Source organism: Temnothorax nylanderi, unplaced genomic scaffold, assembly GCF_030848795.1.
Source record: "Temnothorax nylanderi isolate EJ_2023f unplaced genomic scaffold, tnyl_v1.0 TNYL_tig0142_pilon, whole genome shotgun sequence".
Classification (NCBI taxonomy): Eukaryota; Metazoa; Arthropoda; class Insecta; order Hymenoptera; family Formicidae; genus Temnothorax; species Temnothorax nylanderi.
In genome coordinates, this window is record NW_027249204.1 from 59,054 (window position 1) to 83,348 (window position 24,295).

Here is a 24,295-nt window from a genome sequence, read left to right on the forward strand (position 1 = left end):
CCGTCGTTCGAAGGCAAAGAAACATCGTGAAGAGGAAAAAGATAGAACGCGTGCGCGCGCGCGCACACACACTTGATTACCCGGTAAATCGAGAGATAGAGAAGGAAGGAAGTAGGCGAGACTCGTTGCACGTGGACGACGAGGGTGGAAGAGGAGAGCACGGGGTACGTTACTCTCCCCCGGGGCCCGCCACTCGACCTCTCTCGTCCCCTCCAGCAGCGCGCGAGCCACCGCTTCTCGCTTACCCCCTCCGGCGGTCACCGCCGGGGTCTTACGACGCAGCGGAGGGGTACGCGCGTCACGCATGCCTCCATTGCCTCCTCGTGCTCTCAGTGAGAGCCTCTCACACTCGCTTCGTCGGGCCGATCGCGCGCACGTGCGTCGTCGTCGTCGCTGCATCTTGCCGATCTCGCTCTCAACCGCGATCGTCTCCAGCGTATTTTCGTACTCTCGACGTCTCTCGCAGTGACGCATATTAGATTGATAGTTGTACGTAAGACAACGATCACACTGCAAGTGCACCAGAAAATCTGATCGAATCGGACGTGCAGATAGTTTTTTTTTTCTACAAGCGTACCGGAATGTGATCACGCGGTGTGGTGTGACTTTGGACATCCCTGCTGGCACTTCTGCTGGTTTTCGATCTGATGGTGAACATCGGGTAGAGGACTACTCGATATGTGAGCGATCTTTCTGCAGATATAACATTGTGTAAATTCAGTGCGCGATTTTTATCGTGTCGGTAAACGCATTTCAGCGTAACTGTGTCGATCGAGTGCTTCGTCGCGAGCGTAGCGTCGATTTCGAGTCGGAATCCGAAGGTTCTCTGCTATCGGAGCTCCGTGGACGAACAAAGACAGCGAAACCGATAACAGGGTGTCGATAGCGCCGACGTTAGTTATTGTTTCCGATTCCTTCTCGATCTTCAGTTTCTATCTCTATCAATGTGTGACATTGTCGCATAGACATTAACAGTAAATTGTTAATCAGCCACCCGTCATCGTCTGTTGATCGATAGTGTTTGACACCGATCTCGATCGCGGATCGATTCCGAGACTCTGCATGCGAGCAAACCAAAGGTCTACGTTCGAGCAAGAGCCTTTCGCTTCCCGGAAAAATCGGAGCGATACAAAGAACGAAAGATAATAGCGCGTTGTCTTCTCGCTCGGAGGATTACTCGCCTCGTGTCAGTAATTCAGTCTGCTTTCATTCGCTCGCTGAAAGTCGAGCTTGTTTACATCTCCTTACAATTTTGTATTCTGGCGTTTTTGCTATCGATCTATCGTCGGAATTCGGCATCGTCGAGTTGAATGAAGTCTGTGTTCCATTGTACGAGATTCGCTATTTAATTACAAGATTATTCGAAAGGAATGTGACTATCTCGAGTGAGTTCAGTTCTCGTAGCTTTCTACGGCTATGTCCTTTTTGAGACAAGCGATAGAGAAACTTGTGCATTTCATCTGTTACCTGAATAAGAAATGTTTTTGTATTATTTTGTTTGAGGAGCACAGGGAACGAAAATTCCAAACCTCTATTCTAATGAACCATTAGTCACATAGGTACTCTTTTGTGTTTGATATACTGTTCTTTTGTTACTACATCGTACCTACGTTAAAGACATCACCTACCTGCTGTTACTGCTACTCACAGATTAACAAGAACTAGAAATTGCCTCTGCGAGAAAGAACAAGACACATTGGAGTGAGGAATTGAGTGAAATCTAACGATATCATTACGTTATACGAAGATACATACGGCTATATATTTTTACGTATATATTTTTTGTCGATAACGAATTATGTCGTAAGATTTAAGATTTTAGTTAATAAAAACGATATACTCACATTCGCTATAAATTCAAATAGCAAGTAGCAAATAGCCAGTTGTTGAACCAGAGAATAGGTAACAGAGCAAATTATCGGCGCAACCAGATCGACATATCACGCGAGATCTATCGCTATTTTCTGGCGATAACGATCCACGTGCTTCTTATCGATCTAACGTGCGCCAAAAGCAGACGAATCCAGCGAGAGGCTATCCATCAAGCGAGTACTTTTCGGGCCCGCAGGCCGCGTGCGCGGAGAACGTTCTTATCTTGATAATGGTTATCGAATAGACGAGAGGCGAGCCGGAGACTCGAGTCGAGTAAAAGAAGAAAAAGAAGACGGAGAATCACCGCGAGAATCATCGAGTGGCGGAGGACGACCTCGAGATAAGGGAGGACAGCAACGGGGAGGAGCTCGCCGATTGTAAATTATATTCACCCGCGCGGCGCGTCGCAACTCGCAACTACGGGGAAAAATCGGCCGAGCGGACGAAATAATTATTGTGCGCGGCTTTCCATCTCTCGCGCGCTCTCTCTTTGTGCGCGTATGCGGCGAGAGAAAGGGAGAAGGGAGAAGGATTAATCGCACCATGCCGATCGCGACGTGAATCGAATGCGAGGTCCGCCACGTCGTCGTCGAAGGGCGGAGAACGCGCCCGTGGCGCAAAGTGATCGGCAAGGTGTCGTCGCGGCGATCGTCCGTCGTCGAGCGAGAGGTGAAGGTGGTGAAGGTGGTGGTGAAGGTGGTGGCGGCGAAGGAGTGGGACTCGTCGTCTGGATGCCAGTTCTCGAGGGCGGAGTGCGAAAAAGGGCCGTGCGTAAAATGCGGATGAGAATCTGCGCCGCGACCAAGGAGTCCTACACGCTCCTCTCCAAGAAACGGTAAAGATTCGCTTCTTTTTCAGATCTTGTTCTCGCGCAGCGCCAAGTTCGTTATACCGAGGAGTCTTCCGATCGCGGAGAATAATTGCGAACGCTAATAGAAAATCTTCACGTCCGATTGCGCACGATATCTCTTGCGACGAGTATGTGCGCGCCTCATCTTCCGCGTCTCGTTGCTTTTCTCTATTCGCGCGGACCTCGTTCCAGTTCGCGCACTCACAACGCATTTAAACGCCCGTGACCGCGTCCCGCGTACTGATTTCGTACCGCGTACCGTCAAACGATGTCCGTTCTCTTTTAGTGATACGCTAAAGTCGAGCGGCGCAGCGGCCGTGGTTACAGTTAGGACGTACGACGACCGTACGAAAGCGGAAAAAGAAGACTCCGAGACTGGAAGAGGGGGAGGGGGGGGGGGCGAGTCGATCAAACCCGTAATCATAATTTACGGACGAAATATTTATGGACTGTCATTTCGTAAATTACCGCTTGAGATTACGGCTCGTTACACGGCTGCACTCGTGCGCGCGTGCGCGCGCGCGCAATATCGGGAGTGAAAGAGAAAAAGAGAGAAGAGAGAAAGGAAAGAGCGAGGCCGAGCCATGTAACGGACATACTCTAACTTTTAACGACGTTGCGCACTCTCCATGTGTGAGAAGAACGACGACGCGAAATTTCACGATCCACATCGCGGATTCTCCAAAATTCTACTTTTGCGTGGTGCACTAACGATATTTTGCTTTTGAGTATTAACGCTTCACTTCGCGTGACGACGGCCTTTCGGATAGCTATTTTACAAAAATTTGAATATTTTTTTATTTTCAAACATGAGGAAGGTTTCTAAAGTTCTGAGAATTGTGCTCTAAATCTTTTATTTTATTTATTTCCCTCAACATTACGTTGTAATTTTTCAATATAGTTTCCATAAAAATTTATCACACTTATCTTAACGCGAAACCATTTTTCTTAGGTCGTCTTTGAGAAACATTTAAGAGATAACTTTTATCGCGGCGCAATTGTTAGAACTTTGGAAATATCCTTCGTAAAATATTAGTTTATTACTCTAGTATTTTTTTATATCAACTTATCACTTATGTTATTTAAAAATTATTGAATTCTATTACATCTTCGTCTATCGCGGCGCTACTGTTGGAATCCGTATACTCCAGTAACATTTTACATACGATCGTATAACTAAATACGAATATGTAATTTTACGGCGCTATTTTCCATACGTAAATCAGATGTTTGTGACATGTAATCACGTTTAGAAAAAAATACCGGGAGGATACTCGACACTGAATGGATGAAATGATCGATACTCCATTAAGTTTCCTCGTCTATATAGTATACGCAGTATATACGCACGATCGATTTACGCGGCGGTCTCGACTCGGGCGATTTGCCCGCGGATAGGAATAACTTTGCTCGATCTTTAAAACATACGTGAAGATAAATGCGGCACGCAAGTCGCTCGGGAAATGTCTCGCGATTGTTGCGTGATCCGGCATATTTGCAAGTTCGATCCGAAGCGAAAGTCGTCGTTTAAGCCATTATGTCTACGAGGCGACGACGCGGCGAGATACATACCCGGCGCGTTCACCGCCGAATGGAATTATAATAATTTGTGGCGCGTCGTCATAAATATTCATTCGCACGTAGCTGTGTACTTCGGCTATTTACACAGCCACGTATAGAGGATTCTAAACAACCCCCTTGGAGATTTTCGGTATCCGATTACTATTGCCGGTGTGTATACGACGGATAACGACTGGGAACTGTCTGTGCGTTTTATTTCGTTGGAGTACGCGAGCGAATGCTTTACAGCTGTTCGCCAAGAGAATGAATTATTATCTTTCTATCCTCTCTTGCTAGTATCGTAGAGACCAACACATAATCATTAGCATCAGCATAATTCGCCATTAACATAATCAGCGAAATTTAAAAGAAAGAGAAGACCTTAAATATATGAATTTTTCAGAAACGAATAGATAAAGGAAAAGAATAAGTAAACAAATTTTGAAGTATTTATAATAGCTACAACAAATTAAAATTAGACTGTCAATAAGCCGATTGAGTGAATTATATTGTAATTTTATTATATTATAAAGTTACATTATAGGGGTTACATTATATATGTTTATATATATATAGTATAATAATATCTGTTAATTTATTTTAATAAATAATCGGTCGGTTAACTTAATTTAATTTAATAAATAAATTGCGTATGTTTTACACTTTGTTCGCAACGCGATTGAACAAGTTTATTTCGAACTGCAACGCGTTCATTAAATTGAAATCGATCTTAATGTCAGTCTTAATTTATTGTCATAGTACTCAATGAAGAAGCACTGCACAAATGCACAAATATCGCAGCAGTATGGGGGATAATTAAACGATACATTGAATGCGTTACAAGAAATTGAGAAGTATTGAAACCGTGAAGCCGTCACTCCTAATACTAATTTAGTAGAAAGGGGGGGGCCTGAGAATGAGACACAAAAGGGGTGATCCCTAGGGGTGCGCAGGTATAAAGGCAAACATCGTTCTCCCGTTTCGTGATCCGAGATGACACGCGATTGCTTCAATGTAACTTTCGAAAACAATTTTGCGCGGAATATTTATTGCCTTGGGGAGATGGAATGGACAAAGTTAGATATGCGAAACGCGACATACGTTAAAAGCCTTAAACCTTCTAAATTACAGCTCGCTCTAAAAATTTTTCTGTTTGTTTGAAATAATAATTTTCTTCTGCATATTACTTTTTACATGCACGATATGCAGATAGAATTTTTATGATCTTTACCAATTGTGCTTGTTATTGATAGTGATACAGACAGATGCAGGTGTAATAGACGTACCCCATGAAATATAATCAATTCCTATGTCAAAGCGTGTTAGCTAAATCTAGGTTTATGACTTCAACCTTAATGAAGATATTATTGAAGATATTATTTTTCTATCTTCTTCCTCTAGCAATAAGCTTCAACATGTATATTCGAATGAGGACATTAGAGCACTTATGTCCTTCAACGTAAACGCGATCCTGATGCCGCGATTGACACGACAACACATGCTTCGCGCAATTACCTCTTGCAGTTTTTTACCTTCACACTTCATTAATTTCTGACTGGTGAGAGGCTTCGATCGCTTGCCTAGTGTCGCGTCCCGGCGTTTGAGATTGCACTCGCGAATATTTTCCCGACAAATCTCCGCTCGTGCCGGATGCATGAAAAGGACGCGCGTCTACAGAGTGTCTCGTATTCGTCCATCCTTTTCATTCATTCGATTTTTTACGCAATCCGAGTCTTTGAAAGAAATGTATTTAAGATTCTTATCTTTCTCATTTAATATATCGATCGACACTTATTCCAGTTGAAACTTAATTATTGAGATATTAAAGTTGAAAACTGAATCACATTAATATAATATATCGAAAGCTTTCAAGACAGGATATCTGAACCTCTGTAAATTTTTGCTAAAGAGAATTCTGTTCAAAATCGACGCCACGTTTCTTTGAGCAAAGATAACAAGGTAGATACGACACACCCCGTATATTAACACGTAAGTCGAGAACAAGTAACTGTGTGTTCGCGATATCTCTGACTGTCCGCTCTCTTCTCTCCTCTCTATCGTCTCGCTCTTACTCTTCTCTTCCCTCTGCTTTCGTCTTGTCCTCCTTGTAAGTACGCGTCCGCGCGTGTTGCAACTGCCACGCCACGGTCCATGCGTGTCGTCGTCTCTTCTCTTCCTTTCTTTCTAGCCTCTTCCTCGTCTTCTCCTGGGATCCTTCTAATAATGAATCGAAGTACTGTATCGCATCCCTCGGACCATATAGTAGTAATGTTCTGGGCCGTATTAGCGGCCCATTTGTCGCTATCTTAATTATTTTAATCGCACCGTGAAATTGATCCCACAGAGTTCCCAAATACACTAAAGGTGAACGCTTTTACGTTAATTATTTTGATATTAAACAATTATTCACGTTTTTTAAGTAATCAGTTCAATATCGTATAGTTATTTTACCTTCCTCGTAATTGTACGATCATTTAAATAACTATATAGGTACCGTTAATATTTTATAATTACTATCTTAATTTGTATATTCGGGTATCATTTTTTATTAGAAAGTAAAGATATTGTAAAAATTAAAAGAAAAAATATATAAATATGTTCCTTCACAAATAATGCATCATATTTTACGTATAATTGAAAATAATAGGATATTAATTGTAAGTACACGGAGAGAAATTTTTGGTATATTTTACCCTTAAATTCACTACAAACTTGGGACAACTAGGCAACCAAGGAATTTTTAAAATACACAAAAGACATTTTACAAACAACGTGATAAAAATTACCAGGCAGATTGGTAAATTTTGAAAAATTATTGAAATTTTCTAGATATATTTTAGTAAAATTAATCGAACATATTTTATATTTTAATGTAATAGATATTAATATTTTTTATTATGGTAGATATTAATCAGAATAGCTCGCATAAAATTCTTGGTGGTACATGTTGTCCCACAACTACCATGATTTCAGGGTAAATTTTAAGAGAAAATTCTCTCCGTGTAGAAAAGAACTTGCAGCGCTTTGCAGTAGCGCATATAGTTTGCTGCAAAGATATCCGAGGAGATAGTTAATATATACTACGCGGAATGTATCGCGGCAGCAGATTTGCGATTGAACAAACGCCCTTACTCCCTGGCGAAAAAATTATGTCGTTAACGGTTGATGCGCTCGATCTTTTCCGTTTCTTATGCCTTGCCGACGTTTCGCTCGGAGAATTATCGGATCATCGCGCCGGAGTGGCGAGTACAGTTATGGAAATGAATGCCCAGTCACAGCGGCTTATAAACGTGACTTATGGATGCTGGAAGGATAGTCCTTTCACGAAACACCCGTCCGGTATACTAAGCAATACTAAGCACGATAGGTACAAATCGATGGATCAAGAGCAAGATGTTAAACGTGAAAAGCAATATGTGCCACATCACGAATCCTTTAATTAACGTGAAAAATGCCTTGTCATAGACCGCAGTTAAATTGGTTACGACTCACGGATATTCAGGATATTTTTACATTACCTTTATCAGTGAATTCTCGGTATTAAATTTATTCTATACACATATTACTTTGTGCGATATACGTACTACTTGTTTGAATACGGAAAGCAATAAGGAAAGCAGTTAACACCGTGAAGCCAAGAAGAGTAAATAATATTTTATAGATATATCAAATATATTATATTTTATAATTTTTTTAAACTGTATTTAATACTCAGTACTGTATTAAGTTTCACGTTGCTTCAAAGGCGAATCCAGATCAAAACCAAAGGAGTGCGAATAAACACAAACAAGTTGCTTGAATGAATACTAACGGCGCGGCGCGGCGGTAGTATTCGCACTCATTGAAGCAAGTTGCTCATTCGTGTTCGTTCGCGCTCTTGATTGGTCTAGATTCAGCCCTCAACCTTTAAGGGAACGCGCTTGACAGCACTTGAAACTCTTGATACTCAAACAACACAGCGGATTCCGGGAACGGCGCGGCGCGGCGGTCGCGACGATATCATCGTTGCTATTATTACACAATGGACCATTCTACTTCCATGCATTATTCCTCGTTTCCGCGAATGCTCGCTCGCGATACCGATAACGTCCGCGATGCAATAAAGTTAAGAAGGACGCGGGCGTGCTCGCCTCTGTAGTGTCTGTACTTCAACGAGTGCCGAATGGAATGAGGAGAAGCTTGCTACTTGAGTTCCAAGGATGCGATAGAAATTCTGAGCAATTAAACGCGGCAATTTCAGGATATCCTTTAATTAGTATAGCTGTATTTATTTGAATTTGTTTTTTCCGTCTGCTATATCGTCTCAAACTATTTTTTATTTTGTATTTATGTATATACGTTTCAAAAGCTGATTTTATTTCTCTAACGGAACGGTTATTTCTAATTTCTATAACGAGCAATTATCGAGGGCAGAAAAGTTGTTAATAACTATTGATAGTAATCATTACACGCATCACGTTGTGAGCGTGTAACTTTGCAATTAGTTCGCGAAGCGGTTCGTTCAGTAACATCTACTCACTTTGTGCGGGAAAGAAGAAAAAGTAAGAGTAAGCGGAGATAGCCGCGTGTTCATCAGCGATATGCTTCTCATTAAAGCCACCAATCCTCGAAAGAGTAACTGGGACATAAATGCAACAACGCGGATACAAAATGACCACCTTCGTAACCCGCTTCTTATCGTGTCGGTAGAACGTTATGCAAATTGCCCGAGAGCGAAGTTTTAGACTCGATGTAATCTCAACGATTTCTCTTTTCTTTTTACTGTCGCGAGACACTATGTTATGGAAATGACTCATTTATCGCAGCCTTTTAAAGCGTTAACAGTGGGCGATAAAGTGTATGCGGAGGTACAATGTCTCGGTCTTCGAAAGTCAAACAGAAATTAATCAATTATTGATTAAGGTTTCTTGAAAGATTGAAACAAATGATAATTTGATCATATATTTAATTTAATCAAGCGTCTCGTTTCGTGATATAGTCCTTTTGTTTTTCAATCACAGCTCCATAAGCTTGTTTATGCACTCAGAAAAAAAAGAATGTTTTTGATTAATCTCTCAGTCACGCGTGCATCACTTTTTTTACATTTTGGCCAATAATGACCTTTCGAAACACTTTTGAGTGGACCAAACAGATAATAATTTGAAGGAACAAGTAATTACTATCTAATTGATCCATTTAAAGATGTTTTAAAAGCATTCGATTTGCCACTGACCAAAATGTGAAAGAATGGTGATGCACGTATGGCTGAGAGATTAATCGAAAACAATTTTTCTGATGATATAAACAAATTTGTAGAACATTAGGTCAAGTACGTTGAAGAAAATGACGTTAATAAATTTTAAAAATATTTGGATAATTATATTGAGATTTATCCTCATATATTTAAATACAATGCACACATTATATTGATATTTGATTGTTACATAAAACAAAGGCAAAATATTTGAACACAAGTAAAAATAAGTATCGTTGATAAATGTATAATTTATATCGCTAATTACCGATATCAGTTTTAAATAATCTCGACAAATAGCGAAGATATTTTAAATGTAAAAATAAAGCAATTATATGTCTCTTTTGGAAAGAAATAGACACTTATCGCACATCTTTGAAATTGATTAGCTTTCAGTTAAGATATATAATTGAAACATTTCCCGCTACGTTCGTCATGATTTATCGATTTTATTTCTACGTGCAGCGACAAAAACGACGCATTAGCCCGACGCCCATCTTCCGCTTTATTAAATCTTAAGGTTCTAATATTAAATCTTAAGTGACTCGATAGCTAGTGCTTCTTGATAACCCTCAGACTTAGATAATACGCGTTAATCACGTTTTATCGTGACTTCGTAAATCTTTCAAAATAACTTCGTTCTTCGGATGATGAAACGCCGGGCTTAATTTGGACGTTCTGACAAGCAACAATAGATATAATTAAGTAACGACTCCGAGCCGATAGATAAAGATAAGGATAAATACGCTATAAATCGTCCGGTAAATACAGCATGAAGATCATAATAATAAAAATGCGTATTGCAATATCGTGTTAATTTTATCACGAGGATCAGCAATTATTACGCTGACAAACTTTCGTCACGCTTCGAAGAAAGTATTCGCACGCATATGTGCACGCGGATATCAATACCTCGCGTTACGTTCACGTTGGGTCCGAAATTACGCGTGTCCCCCTCGAAACGAGACGGTCGCTAAATCATCCTCCACCGAGAGATCTCTGTATTGATGGTAGCGTCGACCCCCTGGCTCGAAGAGGGCTATCGAGAGGGTAGATTGTCGGTCCCGAACAACCGATGGGACCGTGATGACTGGATGACTGGTCATCGGGGCAGGGGAGAGGGCGGAAAGGGGACGAAATTGGAGATTATACCGAAAACGTGTCCATCGTTTCGTGATATCTGTGTTTACGGACGTGATTTCGTGTACGATGTTTCGTGCGAATGGACACGAATGTGTCAAGAGTTCGTCGTACGTGCTTTGGCACGCGATCGAACCGGTTTCGCGAGGATAGCGTAATTGCGATTTACGCAAACCCTACAGTTCCCCCGTCCTCAACGGACGGTGGGTATGAACGGAACGACGATTTATTGGATTTGCACGATCGCTAGGAAAATATTTCGCGGCGGTTCACGAAGATATTTTACGGATTAACGAGCCAATTCGCGAATTAAAACTCCGAAGTCTTAATTATACAATAAACTTCAATTTTTTGACAGCTAAATAATAGTCAGGGAAAATTATATCAATTTCTTCAATTTATAATTCTATATTTAAAATTATAAGTTATTAGAATGTAGTATTTTTATTTTACATACACAATGTGAAAATTTGTAATAATTTTTAATTTTACTGCCATATTTGTGAATTTTTCTGAAAGAAGAGAGAGACGCATAGGGAAATTAATTTCAGGCGATATAAAGTTATTATTTGAGCTCACAACTATCGAAATAAATAGTAAATATCGAAACTATATTTCAATATTATCGTTTAGCATCTCTGCTCTCTCGATACCAAGAATGCTCTGTACGTCTAGAAGGTTGATGCAGACTTGGGTCAAAGACGAAGCCGAGGCGAGGCAAAAGAGCCTTCTGGACAGGAAACGAGCAATTAAGAGGCCAGAGCGACCTTATCTCGCGCTAGCAGCATGCGAGGCGGCTTCTGATGCTGCATGAGGGCGGATAGGGGCAAGGGGGAGTCTTAAACGCGTACGAGAATCGGCACGAGACCCAAGACGTTCTTCGTCTTAAGATCATCGTCGTCATCGGAATGCGGCGGAATGACGGCGGAATTGGTGATTCACTGGTGTCAAACGTCTGACTTTTCAATGGAAACTTTAGCTTGATAATTAAGGGCCCTAGATTGCTTATCAACATCAGCCTCTTCTCATAGTTATATCAATTATACCAGAATTGAGGAAATGTTAAACGAAAGATATTATTGATTTATTGAAATTGATGAAAATTGAGCATTGAAAAAGTTTGAAATATTTTATATCAGTGAATCGTACGTTGTCTTCTTTTATATTTTTCACAATATACCTTAATTTTAACTTAGAGATGGGAAATAGAATTAGAGATGGGTAGATAGAAAAATGAGAATTTAATTTGTTTATAACTTGGTATGCAGGTATGTATATGAATTATATTTTTATTTCTGTACTTTGTAATGTTATACGTATCATAAATTTAATTAAAATATATATTTTTAAAGAGTATTAAAATAATAGTGAAGGAAATACTTTAACGTTGTTATATACACAAATATAAGGAAAACTTGTGAATTCGTACATTCTTTACTATATTTTATCTATATTTTTCTTGAATCCATATCTTTCTTTTCTTCGGGAAACGATTAATGACTAAAGAGTTTACATGCGTTAGCACTATATTCCAAAAGTTCAACGCAATTTTTCTGATTAGTTTTACATGAAATTTTTTTGTAAGAATGACGTTAATTTCACCGCAGTCTATAATAGAGCAGCAACACGCGCCGCTTGTTTCCTTCTGCACACGCTTTATTAAATCAATCCAATTACCAATGTCGGTACATGATATGGAAAGAGAAAGAGAGAGAGGGAGAGAGAGACGTGTTTGCACCAAATGTTATCGAGCACGTAATCTGTCTGAATGAAATCGTACGCCGTAACCGCAATTCCGTCACATGTGGAAGCTCCGGCATAATGGCCATGTCGGGGGACGGTTCGAATGGCATACGTATATATTATATATACGTACGCCACAATGGTAATCGGAGGGGTGTGCGGGACAGTGGGCACTTTGTGAGTCATGCGTCATCCATTCCGTGCTATGCGCACCCCTCTCGAGATCATCATCGAGATGTACGGGCCTTTCCTTCCCTCCCAGGGCGCGAGGTTTGGCCACGTTTCTATCGCTTCCACGCGCGCAGGGGTACTTTGCATTTTTTTTGTGTTACCTCTGCTTACCCTTTAATTATGTCTCGACCGCTGCCCAGCTCGATGTGATATTATACTCGTGTCGATCGTCACGATCGGGCACGAGGAGAATTGTAAAGCCAACAAAAATGTATGCATACACATATTTAGAAATTTTATTTACGTTTTATAAGATTCTTAGAAGGTTAACGCACTTAAAGACATTCGTAGTTTCCGTTTTGTTTCGCTTCGTCGCGCACTATAAGCGTCACAGAGATCATTTTTTATTGATAATACTTTCCATAAATCTTCACGAATTCATGATTTCTCTTGTATACTCGTAGTGGATGTGTCTGTTCAGGCGAATAAATAGCTCTCCATCGATTTCAATGGTTTCCGTAAAAAAACTTGGAATGATTTATAATTTAGTCCGGACACGCACAATAGACGTATAGAGTGAACAAGTCTGGTTCTTACGTAATGGACCAGAAGAAGAGAACTGGTCGCACCCTTTTTAAGCGCGCCTGGGTAACGAACGGACGAGGGATGGGAGGGTGGCGCGATTCATCGGAACTTTGGCTGGACCCAACCCCCGAAATTATTGCCACCCGATAATTCGTTCCGAGAGTGGCTCTCGAACTCGCGTTTTATCTCGCAACGCGCCAACGACCAACGCAACGGTTGGACTACCCGTTATTTGTTCACGACTGCAACACGAAGTCAAATATCAATTAGAGTCAAATGTCAACAACGCGCATAACACGTTTATCAATTTTCATCCTGCATTTTGCGCAGCCAGTAAACAAATCCTCTTCGACGACGGTATTGTTTCACGAATACGTTCGTTTTATCATTAAATGTCTGTTGTTTTGCTAACGATCGAAAATATAATTGCGCGAATTAATCCTCTCGATGGCTATTGTAGATTAATGCACGGTTTAACCCTTAACTAGCACACGTCCGCGATCGAACGTTATCTGCTGCACACGGGGTGTTGTACACCCCACACACTTTGAACGTTGGGTACGGCGAAATGGAGGCTCCAATAGGCTTGAAAAAAATCAAGTACATACATTAAACACTGGAAAATGATACCCATTAGCCTAAACTATGAAATTTTTAGTTTTAAGGCTTCAAAAAAATTCTTGAACTTTAAAAAAAAACTGAACTTTGAAAAATTTGAACTTTCAAATTCTTCACTGCGATGCGAAATTCATAGATTAACCGACCGAGAAAGATGCCTAAACTTGAGAAATTCGTTCTGGGGTGTTTGACACCCCGCGTGCTAGTTAAGGGTTAATTGCGGTATCAAAACCAAGTACTTTATACAAAGCGAGTTTTATTACTTTATTATTTTATTAATTCCCTTCTCAAAACTGTTTAATGCGTTATAAATTAAACTAAAATATTAAATCATCCGGTTGTAATCTTTATGTTATGTACGTAATTTATTTCAATATTAATTCAATGTTATTTAATGCTATCTTTTTATATTTTATTGAATTTTTTACACAGTTTGCGTCAGTTAATTACCTAGCACTAAAGTTTGCTTGTGCGAGCGTAATTTTTATCAAAGCATTTTCCGCTTTTTTTTAAGATATTAAAATATGTTCGAAAGTATATTAAAGTCTACGAGCGTCAAGATCAAATTACTGCAAAAGATATACGGATCCGTAATCTATATATATTTTAAAACTTGCCGAGACTTTTTTTCACAATCTTATTATTTTCAGAAATTAAAAATGTGCCTTTTTATAAGATGCTAAAACGGAAACGGAATACTTTAGGTCGATCTAGACCGTTGTAAAGTCGATCTGGACCGTGAAAACAGTTAATGTGTCTAATAGGGAAATACTCTGATGCTTAATTAGCGAAATATACTTGGTTATCGAATTCCGAAAGATTTCCACCGAGATAGACGGCGGTGCGCGACTTGAGTGGAAAATCCGTACAGCGCGTAAAGTTCAAAATTACCGGCTAAACTATGTGGAAATAAGCATGCGTGCGGCGGTATAATGATAGCCAGCTTCGTTTATGCAACCACTGCACACAGGGCCCGCGACGCAACGGTGGGGAACGAGAAACTTACGGGCGATGCGTTGGGGGCTTACCGATGTGCGTCGGCCGATAGCATCAGCCGGCCACGCGCGCATTTAATCTTCAACCGGCGATCGCGGGAGGAAAGAAAAAAGGAAGAGACAAATGGATGATATTCATTTAACGATATTCTTTCGTTATTTGCGCGATATTTTAGCGGCGACCGGTTATGAATCGAATTATTTCTCCGCGATTATTCATTACAGCATTACGGTATTTATACACGTTTGATTTCGATCGGCAGCTATTCCCGAATAGTTACGTTCCGGCTTCATCGGCTTATTGTTATCGCATAATCGCGCGGATAATTTATAACAATTCCAGAGCAACTGAAACATAAATCTATAATTTTTCTCATTAAGCGTGTCACACTCCGGTGAATTATTCGTTCGAGAGTTCAATAGATTGAACATTCGAGGTTTCGGGGCTTAACGGAACGGTATAACGATCCGCCATATGGATAGGAAGCAAAGCGTAAATGACCGCGAATTACACGCGCATTACACGATCATGAATTGGCGCGGCGCGGCGCGCGTCTTCGATCGAAATCGGAGCGTGTCGATGCGGTCGTACCGCACTTAAAACGTCAGCGGGTATCAAAGCGAATTACCGTATATTGTAGACGCGTGCGACATGTAAGTACTCTAATTCTAATCCCGTTGGCATATGGACGTACCGTTGAATAAATCGGCCAAGCGTGAATGCGGGCGACCACCACAAACGGCGCGCGCACGCGAATAGGTTTGCGTGAATCACACTGAGCGAAATTCAGCACGGATCCGGAAAACTAATTAAGGAATACCAAAGAATTAAAAGAGGAAAAAGTCGAGAGAGTGCGGAAATTCGGTATTCGCCGTCGCACGTGAGATTAAGATAAAAGGAAATTAATTAAGATTAATTATTAGGTTGATTTTAATGTTATGCACGAAAAATTATCATTAATTTATTTAAAAAAAAGAAGAATAGAAGAAGAATAAAATTATTTTACAGTTACGAATATATCACAAAAAAGTAATTAGAAATTTATTGTCATTAATGAACGTATTTTGCATAAAAAATACAATACACATATTTTAAACCATTTTACATAAAATTTTATAAATTATGCTATAAATAAATTATATTGTATGAAATTCTACATATAATAATCTTGTAAACTCATACTAAAAGTCTGATAAACTGATAACCATCTGATTACCATCTGATAATCATCTGATAAACGAAACACGTGACTCCGATTAATCCTATCGTTATATCGTTTGTGTCTCACCGGTATCTCACCTAAGCCAATCAATCTCATGTCTGACGTTAATTCGACCGAGAAGTGAGCCTTTTCACGCACGTGACGGATACGAAGAGCGTTTTGCCGGACTCACTCCCCCACATATCTCGATGGCAACCAAAGATAGGTAATCCACACCGCGTGTTGCACGCTCTGTCCTCGCTTAGCCCTCGTTATAGGGGATGTCATCTGCTTCGAAAAGCCGCCTAGTAAAATATCGTTATGCGCTGCCGCGGTCGCGCACGCAATCGCAATACGATCCTGTGTTTACGACGAGCTGGTGCAGCATTTGTATTCGACTCTCGCGTTCGCTCATTCGTCCGATTTGCATCCCTGCGTACCTCCGCGCCGTATCTTCGTCGGCGAACCGGAGCGTTGGTCGTGAGCTCGATCTTGTCCACGAGGGCGATTCAACTCGAGTATATAGAAGTATGACTTAGTATGGGATACACGAACGCGTGCATCTCCAGATTTTTGAAAAGGAAAATGTTCGATTGAAGGGCAACGCCTTTATTCGCGATAGAATACGGGGCAGGAATCCGTTTGCGATTTTGTGTGCTGTGCAGAATACAGCGAACATCCATTGACAATCAACGTACACCATCGGAATACGCAATATATGAAATTGTAGATGGAATGGATTTTGGCCTCCCGAACGGAATACGCGGGATGCGCGTAAAACTATAAATAGGATTCCGGTTCTGAATTCGCGAATCACAAATTGCCTAAAGTGGGTTTAATGGGCTGGCTAATCGGCTCCGAGTACTCCGAGACGAGAACCTCGCTGAAGGAGACATTCTTCCTTTTGTGCTATTTTTTCGGCCATCGCGGCATCGCGTCGATCGTTCGTTCGTCGGCGCGGTGAGAAACACGTGCGCGCATAAATGCATCTCGAGTGTGCGGCGGTGATAATGCGTTACACCGCGGCGCTTTAGCACGGTGAATCGGCAGCGAGTGTTCTCTCGAGTGTAGAATTTCGAGGGTTGCCATTGAGAGATAGGAAGGACGAGGAAGAGAGAAAGGAGGCGTGAATGCTCTCTTTGTCGGGATGCAAATGTCAGCGCGATGCCGCGCCAGGGTGCAGCGGCATTATGCCCGATGCACAATGCCGAAGTGCTTATAATAATGGTAATAAGAGGAGAAATACGGTCTATGCAAATGCAGGGACTAGTCCGCGTGCGCGTGTCGCTAGATAGGCAGACCCCCTGGATCTAGAAGCGAAATGGGTACTTTACTTGGGGGTAGAAATCAAATTGTCTTTCAAATTAATTTATCATGTTTTCCTGTCTCTTTCTCTATTATTTATTAGTAATCTGACGATATATTAGATTTAAAATATATATTCCAACAATATATTTTATTGTGAATTTATGTACAGATATATTATGATGCATATTTAATGCATCATAATGGAGTATTATAACGCAGTCATATTAAAGTAATAAGTATTTAATTTTGTGACGAGGCACTCGAAGCGAAAAAAAAAAAGAAAAAGAAGATATGTGCACTATAATATTATTGCAACTTGTTTACCCGATGTACTCGGAAATATCTATTTCCGTTATTGCTGCTGCGTCCCTGAGAGACATATCTCCCCATGCTCGTGCACTTACGGGGTGTCGCGTATTTTTCCGACGTTAGAGACCGGAGGTAGCCGTCAACGTATACATATAGCCGCGACATATGCTGCCACGCATATATCACGTCTCGTCGTCAACCCCTCGAGCAACCGGGCCCCGGGACCCCGAGACCCCCGAAATTACGAGGGAGTCTGTTTATTATTTTTCTCTCTCTCCCTCTTGCCTCTCGGTCCTCTGTCCAAACACATAACGCCACGCGAACGACAATATTAATCCTCGTTTAATTGTTTTCTTTTCGCGATGCGCGTTCTCTAGGGAAAATAAATAAAGCGACGACGGTTTTCCGAGACTGTATTTCATTATCAGTTTCGAAAGAAAGTAATGCTGAAGATGTTGTTTCCGAATCGAAAAAAGAATGTTATTTCGCGAGGCGTCGAGAATACGTGATTCAACTGATACCGCTATTAGTAGTTGATTAAAATATGTGATACCTGCTTTAATTTCATATATTTCATTCGTAATTTCAGATTACCTTAGGCTATATATTCGTGGATCATTTTGAAAATAAATTTCTCAATAAAATTGAGGAGTTTTAACAATTTGAACGTCTTGCACACTGCTTTACGCCACATGCTTTCGTTGCTTTCGCGGAAACTCCATACGAATAAGAAAGGAAGTCTCGGATTACGGTCGCGCCAGACTGGGCGGGAATATGTCTCTTTTTCTTATTCGATCTTCGCCTCATATACCACTAGATGCAAAAGGCTGCGGTAATTCTGCGTTACGATCGGACGTATTCTGCACCGTGAGGCTGCATTTGAAGTCCAGCGCGTGGGCGTGACAAAACTACGTGAACGGGACACCTGGCGCTCCTAGATCGGAATATTTTGCAGAACAATTTCAGATTTCGACGGAACATCTCATTATCTTGATTAAGAAAGCTTTTATCCTAATTTTATTCGCCTAGAAATTTTTATTATATTGAAATACAACATGCATATGCAAACAATATGCATAAAAATCGAGCGGCAAATATTGTTTCGCAATTTATAAAGATAAACGTTTGACTATTTACTGTCTCGATTGTGTTGGATAAAAAAAACCGCTTGATTGACAAATGATAATCACCGCATAGCGAATATTCTCGGTATAGTATGTTCGCTGGCGCACATGTCATTTGATTTATTCATCGAGGGGTGACGTACGATCATCTGGACGTTCGGAAATCGGTCGACGATAGAAAAAAGCGAGACAGTGTCGCTAATATAGGCATATCATAAATCACGACAGACCGACAATGTCAACGTTGATGCATCGCCGTCGTCGATTTATCGATTCGTCGAATTTCCATGCCGCCGTGATGAAGTCGTCGCCGATAAAAGTTAGCGGAGAGAGAGAAAATTCCGATGATTTTTCGACAAGGTAAACCAAACGGAACCTCTGTATATACACCTATATTTGCAAACGAAGGTGCGACGTGATATAGATATATCCTGTCGAACGATCGTAAGAATACTAATTTTGTGCATCCCGGGCGCAACAGTAAATCTCTTACATTTGTAATTTATATTATAATATTGCTTGTTTATTTTTAATACGTAATAGTTTTACTTTTAATGATAATTATATTTCAAGTGCAAGAACTCTCCCTTCTTGAGTTATATTTTATTGCTTTACTTATGTCGCATATCGTTTGTATCTTTTCTCGATTAAATCGCATTAAAAGCTTCGTCGTACTTGTACGACGATCAGATGGATTATTCACCGCGTTTACACGAGAAACAGGTGCACGTAGATCGGATTTCCACAGCCCAGTTGCTCATCGATACAAAGGGTACCCTCACGTGTCCAACCCTTTTTGCTGCATGCGGCATTTGACCTCGAATTGGGCTCGAAAGAGATCCATGAAAAAAAAAAAAACCTTTATGAATGAGAAAATAGGGGTAAATTTAGAATGAATAAATGCAATATTAATAAAAAATTAAATCGTATAACTTACAGAGAGTCTTCGAAAGTTGAGATAGAAATACTTTTTCAAGGGAGTAAAAGATGGTCCGAATAGCCATTTGGAGCTAGATAGACATGGAGGGGTAGAAACAAAGAGGAAAAATTTTCGTTGCACATCAATCACGAATGTCTGTGAGAATGATGTATACGCGCGCATATGTGTGTGTGACATGTATTAACATATTCATGCGTGACAAACTGCGCGCGAGGACTTCTTCCTGGACGCATCTGTCCGTCAATCTCCGGGACCCTTTCCGCATCGTGAAAAGTGTGAAACCGGACGGACGAGGCTGTCGAAAAAAAAACGAGCGATATTTAATTTTTGCTCTTCTCCCGGCGCGGCGATTTGATCACGTGCCCGACGAGATGAGACGCCGAAGACTAAATAAATGAAAGGATTAAATTTCGGACGGTTTTTAAACATTGTTATTCATGTTAATATTTATTTAACAGTCATCATTAAAAATCATTAAAGAATTATAATTGGTAGTCTTTTATCACATTTACGTACTAAATAAAGTATGTCAGAACTCGAGCCAATGGACAGAGTTGCGCCCGGCGATGATATTTCTTTGAAATTTATTGTGTCGGATTCGATCGGAGCGACGTATCGATCGGATAGATCGGGCCTGACCCATGGAACGGCCAGCGTATTACGTAACGGAATTCAGAGGGAATGCATAAGAAACGCGTGCACGTCGATCAATCGACGAAGATACACGCGATGCGCGTTAGCTATGCCAACGTCATCAGCCAACGAAAGTCGATGATGTAATTAATTTATACATGTAACATTAATTTACACATATATAATGCAGTTGATGCAATTTATTATTTATTATAAACTTATTAAATGTAATATAAAATGAAATAATACGCGCAATTGACATATAACACGCGTCAATAAAACTTGGAATGTAATTTCGATAAAGATACAGACCGGCAATTCTTGCTCAAGTTACATAATTACGTGTCGATGTGTTGAAAAAGATAGGACATTGTAATGTCTTATCGTTAATTTATTGAATACGAACAGAGTCGTAGATACAAATCACGCACGCGTTGCTTTGTACGCGCCTGCATTCTAGTTGTCTGCACATTTTTGTCGAAAGTGATAAACCCGTTGTATCTACTAAATAAAGACGGCCCCCGCGCGATAACTTTCACGAGATAAAATTCTTGCTTGGGCCTGGGCACGATTTATCGAGCGGTAATCGAGTCGCGGCGATCGCGCGAATTCTCGGATCGCTTTATTTGCCTAGCATATGTCTCAGTAAATGCAGCTCTTCAAGATACACGTGACAGGTGATTCTCATCAGCTTTACAAAAAATATATATATTTTTTAATTTAATACTGTGACAATCAGCTGTGAATAAACGTGATTTCTGACGAGATTGTTTTTTTTCTATTTTTTACATAAGAAAAATCAGATTTTCGAAAATAATAGAACAATAACGAGTCTAATTCCAGTTAAAACTCTCGTTAACGCTTTGAATGAAATTTGATATTAATTTGACTCACAACAGTCCAGAAAGTAATATTTTTTTAAACATTGTACAAAGTAGTAATTGTATTACGAAAATTTTAACGGAAGTACTTTATATATATTTGTATTAATATAATATACAACATTTTAATATCTGTTATATCTTTTTTTTTATTATGCTAACGTTTCTTCAGGTAATTACGAAAACTCACTGGAGTTTTGATCGTTTTCTACGGGATTTTGGATTGTCTGTCACTCTGTGCGCGCATTGCAAAATTGATTTTGCAACACGCAAGTGGCACGGAGTCTGCTGCGGAACTGGTTTGTCCGGTTACTTTCCATTCGCGGGTGCACTTGGGCTCGCGCTCGAATTGATCGTTCGCATTTTTTTTGTTTTGCTTTCCATAAACGCGCGAGGCCACAGCTCGGAATATTAATCGTTTTTCGGCCGTCGGGACACTCTGGACGGCGTGGATGAGGAATTTCGTGACATCGCGAACCTGTCGCGCGTCACTTCAAAATTGCTGTCAATTTAATAAAACTGAAATAAACGATCTTGAACGTTTCACTGCTCGACGCACATCTCGTTAACATTTTTTAATTAAAAATCTTAATTTCGTATTTACACGTTGGGGTGCTAAAACGAATATGATTTTACGCTGTTGTTTCGCCTATACGTTTCCGATTTTTATCCGTGGCCTACATTTGAATAAAAATGTTAAAAAAAGGTGATGCTATATTCTTCTTGTTTTTATACATATCTTGTTACTGTTCATCAAACGTTATTTCGCTAAACGCTATCGAAAAATATTTTTCCACTATTTTGAATAAAATTGTCAATTCCACTCTAAAAATAAGCCTTTAAAAGAGACACGTTTCTTAAAGTATTGGGTGTACAACTTAATTCGGTCCGTTTTTTGCTTGAAAAACGCATTTATTTGAACGATAAAATGAATTAATACCTTATTCAAAGTACTGTCCATCGCTAGCCACTACTTTTTACCATCTTTCTGGCAATTTATGGATTCCGTCGCGGAAGAAGCGTTTATCTTTTGAAGCCAAGAATGAATCGAGCCAATTTTTGATACCCTGTTCTGAAGTGAAGCGTATTCCAGTCAAAGCGTTCTGCATCGATCGAAACAAATGGTAGTCGGAAGGGGCAAGGTCTGGGCTATAAGGCGGGTGAGCCAGAACTTCCCATCCAATATTTTCCAAATAGTTTTTAAGGCTCCTGGTCCCTCAGCCGAGAACTCTGCGTTGACGGTGGCGACGTACCGTCGCGGCAGAAATCAGAACCCTCTCCAATGGAGAATTCTGTCCTTTGTGACATGTTGACAACCTATTTGGTTGTGCGTGCTATTTCTTTATTATTCGCTCTGTGCTTGTGCTCTAACGTTTAACGTATTCGTGAAAGTCGTAAAATTGGCCGAAAAGTAAGATTTGCACGCGGAAGGAACGTTTTCACCTCCTTTCGATAGTCGTTAAACGGCTGTTTTTCCCGTATGTTTAGGCTTCGTTTTATGGCTGTTTGTTTATTGTCGAGGGAAAAGGGTAGTTTTCGGCCAATTTCGGAAGTGTTCTGAAACGATCTATAGTGATGTTTTATTGAAATGTCTTTTTATTTGAAAATGGCACGCACAACAAAATTGGGTGTTTTCCTCGCCTCGATAGTAAGAATCCAATATGGCCGCGGTGACTACCCAGGAGCCTTAACCGGAACAGCAACATGAGGCCGAGCGTTGTCATGGTGAAAGATTATGGATTCGTGTCTGGTCACATATTCTGGACGTTTTTCGGCTATAGCTCGCTTTAAACGGATCAATTGTTGCCTGTAGAAGTCTCCCGTGATGGTTTGACCAGGTTTTAGCAGCTCATAGTGGATTACACCCTTCTGATCCCACCAAATACAGAGCATTACCTTGGCACCATGGATATTCGGCTTCGGCGTTGATGTTCCCGGTTGGCCGGGCTTTACATACGATTTTTTGCGTTTCGGGTTGTCGTAGTGAATCCATTTTTCGTCCCCGGTAATGATTCGATGCAGAAAAGATTTCTTTTTGTACCGTTCAAGCAACATTTCGGACATGCAAAATCGTCGTTCGATATCTCCCGGTTTCAATTTATATGGGACCCAATTTCCTTGCTTTTGGATGTATCCCGCGGCTTTGAGTCGTTTCGAAATAGCTTGTTGAGTAACTTCCAATGTTTTTGCGAGCTCTTCTTGCGTTTGACACGAATCTTGATCGAGTAATGTTTTTAATTCTTCATCTTCAAACTTTTTCGGTTGACCCGAACGCTCTTTGTCTTCAACACTAAAATCACCACTTTTAAATCGTCGAAACCATTCTCTGCAAGATTTATCCGATGGTGCAGATTCACCATACACTTCCACAAGCATTCGATGCGCTTCAGCTGCACTTTTCTTCCAATTAAAACAGAAAATCAAAACTTCCCGCAAATGGTGCTTATTTGGAACGAAACTCGACATTTTCAACGCAGTAAAAATTAAACTTGTTGTGCAAAACTCAAAGGCTTGTAAACAATATTTGGTTGACAGATGTTGACACTTCACGATACAGCAAAAATCAGCTGTCGCCGTCAACCATTTATAGTACCTAGAGCCATCTTTTGAAAACGGACCGAACTAAGTTGTACACCCAATAGATGTTGGAAACGAGTGAAACTCTTTGAGCGTAATCTTCGTAAGTGTACTTACGGGATTACGAACGGGATTATTAGGACGTTCATTCTGGCATGCGCTAATTTTTCCTTTGTTCGTCCTGCGACGAGCGTCCGGTCGCTCTCGGTTCGTCCGAGCTCGTCATTCGAGCGTTTTATCAAATTAACTCGTTTAATTGGGCGCATCCATTATTCCATGGCACCCACGGGATACGAAGAAATACGATCCTATGGGAAACGCGCGCAATTCCGCGTTGGATCCGAATGACGTAAGCTCTCTCGCTTTTTCATAAACGCAACACCTACGAGAATTTTAAACTTTGGATTTTTCGGATAAAATTCAAACCGGAGGTAATTCTAGCCTGCGAAACTTTTCACTGAAGTGCTTTAAATTATTTTTACTTATTTTGATTGTTTGCGTTGTTTCTTATAGATTTCTAGCTATTTTTATATTGTACAAAATTTGCTTTCTTG

The 24,295-nt window shown here is 40.4% G+C and overlaps 1 protein-coding gene across 10 annotated transcripts in view; it reads left to right on the top strand.

Annotated features, from left to right (window-relative positions):
- The window catches only part of LOC139777248 (rap1 GTPase-activating protein 1), a 112,144-nt gene that overhangs the window by 41,061 nt on the left and 46,788 nt on the right, over nt 1–24,295 (top strand). The window contains exons 1-2 of one of the 10 annotated variants that reach the window (XM_071714551.1): nt 349–1,385; nt 1,866–2,707. The exons of 8 other annotated variants lie outside the window; for them this stretch is intronic. In XM_071714551.1, coding sequence (XP_071570652.1) covers nt 2,439–2,707 — 269 coding nt within the window. In that variant the 5' untranslated portion in view covers nt 349–1,385; nt 1,866–2,438. Of the gene's footprint in view, nt 1–348; nt 2,708–24,295 lie in introns of those variants that run through there. One more of the 10 variants, XM_071714549.1, reaches the window with a different exon arrangement.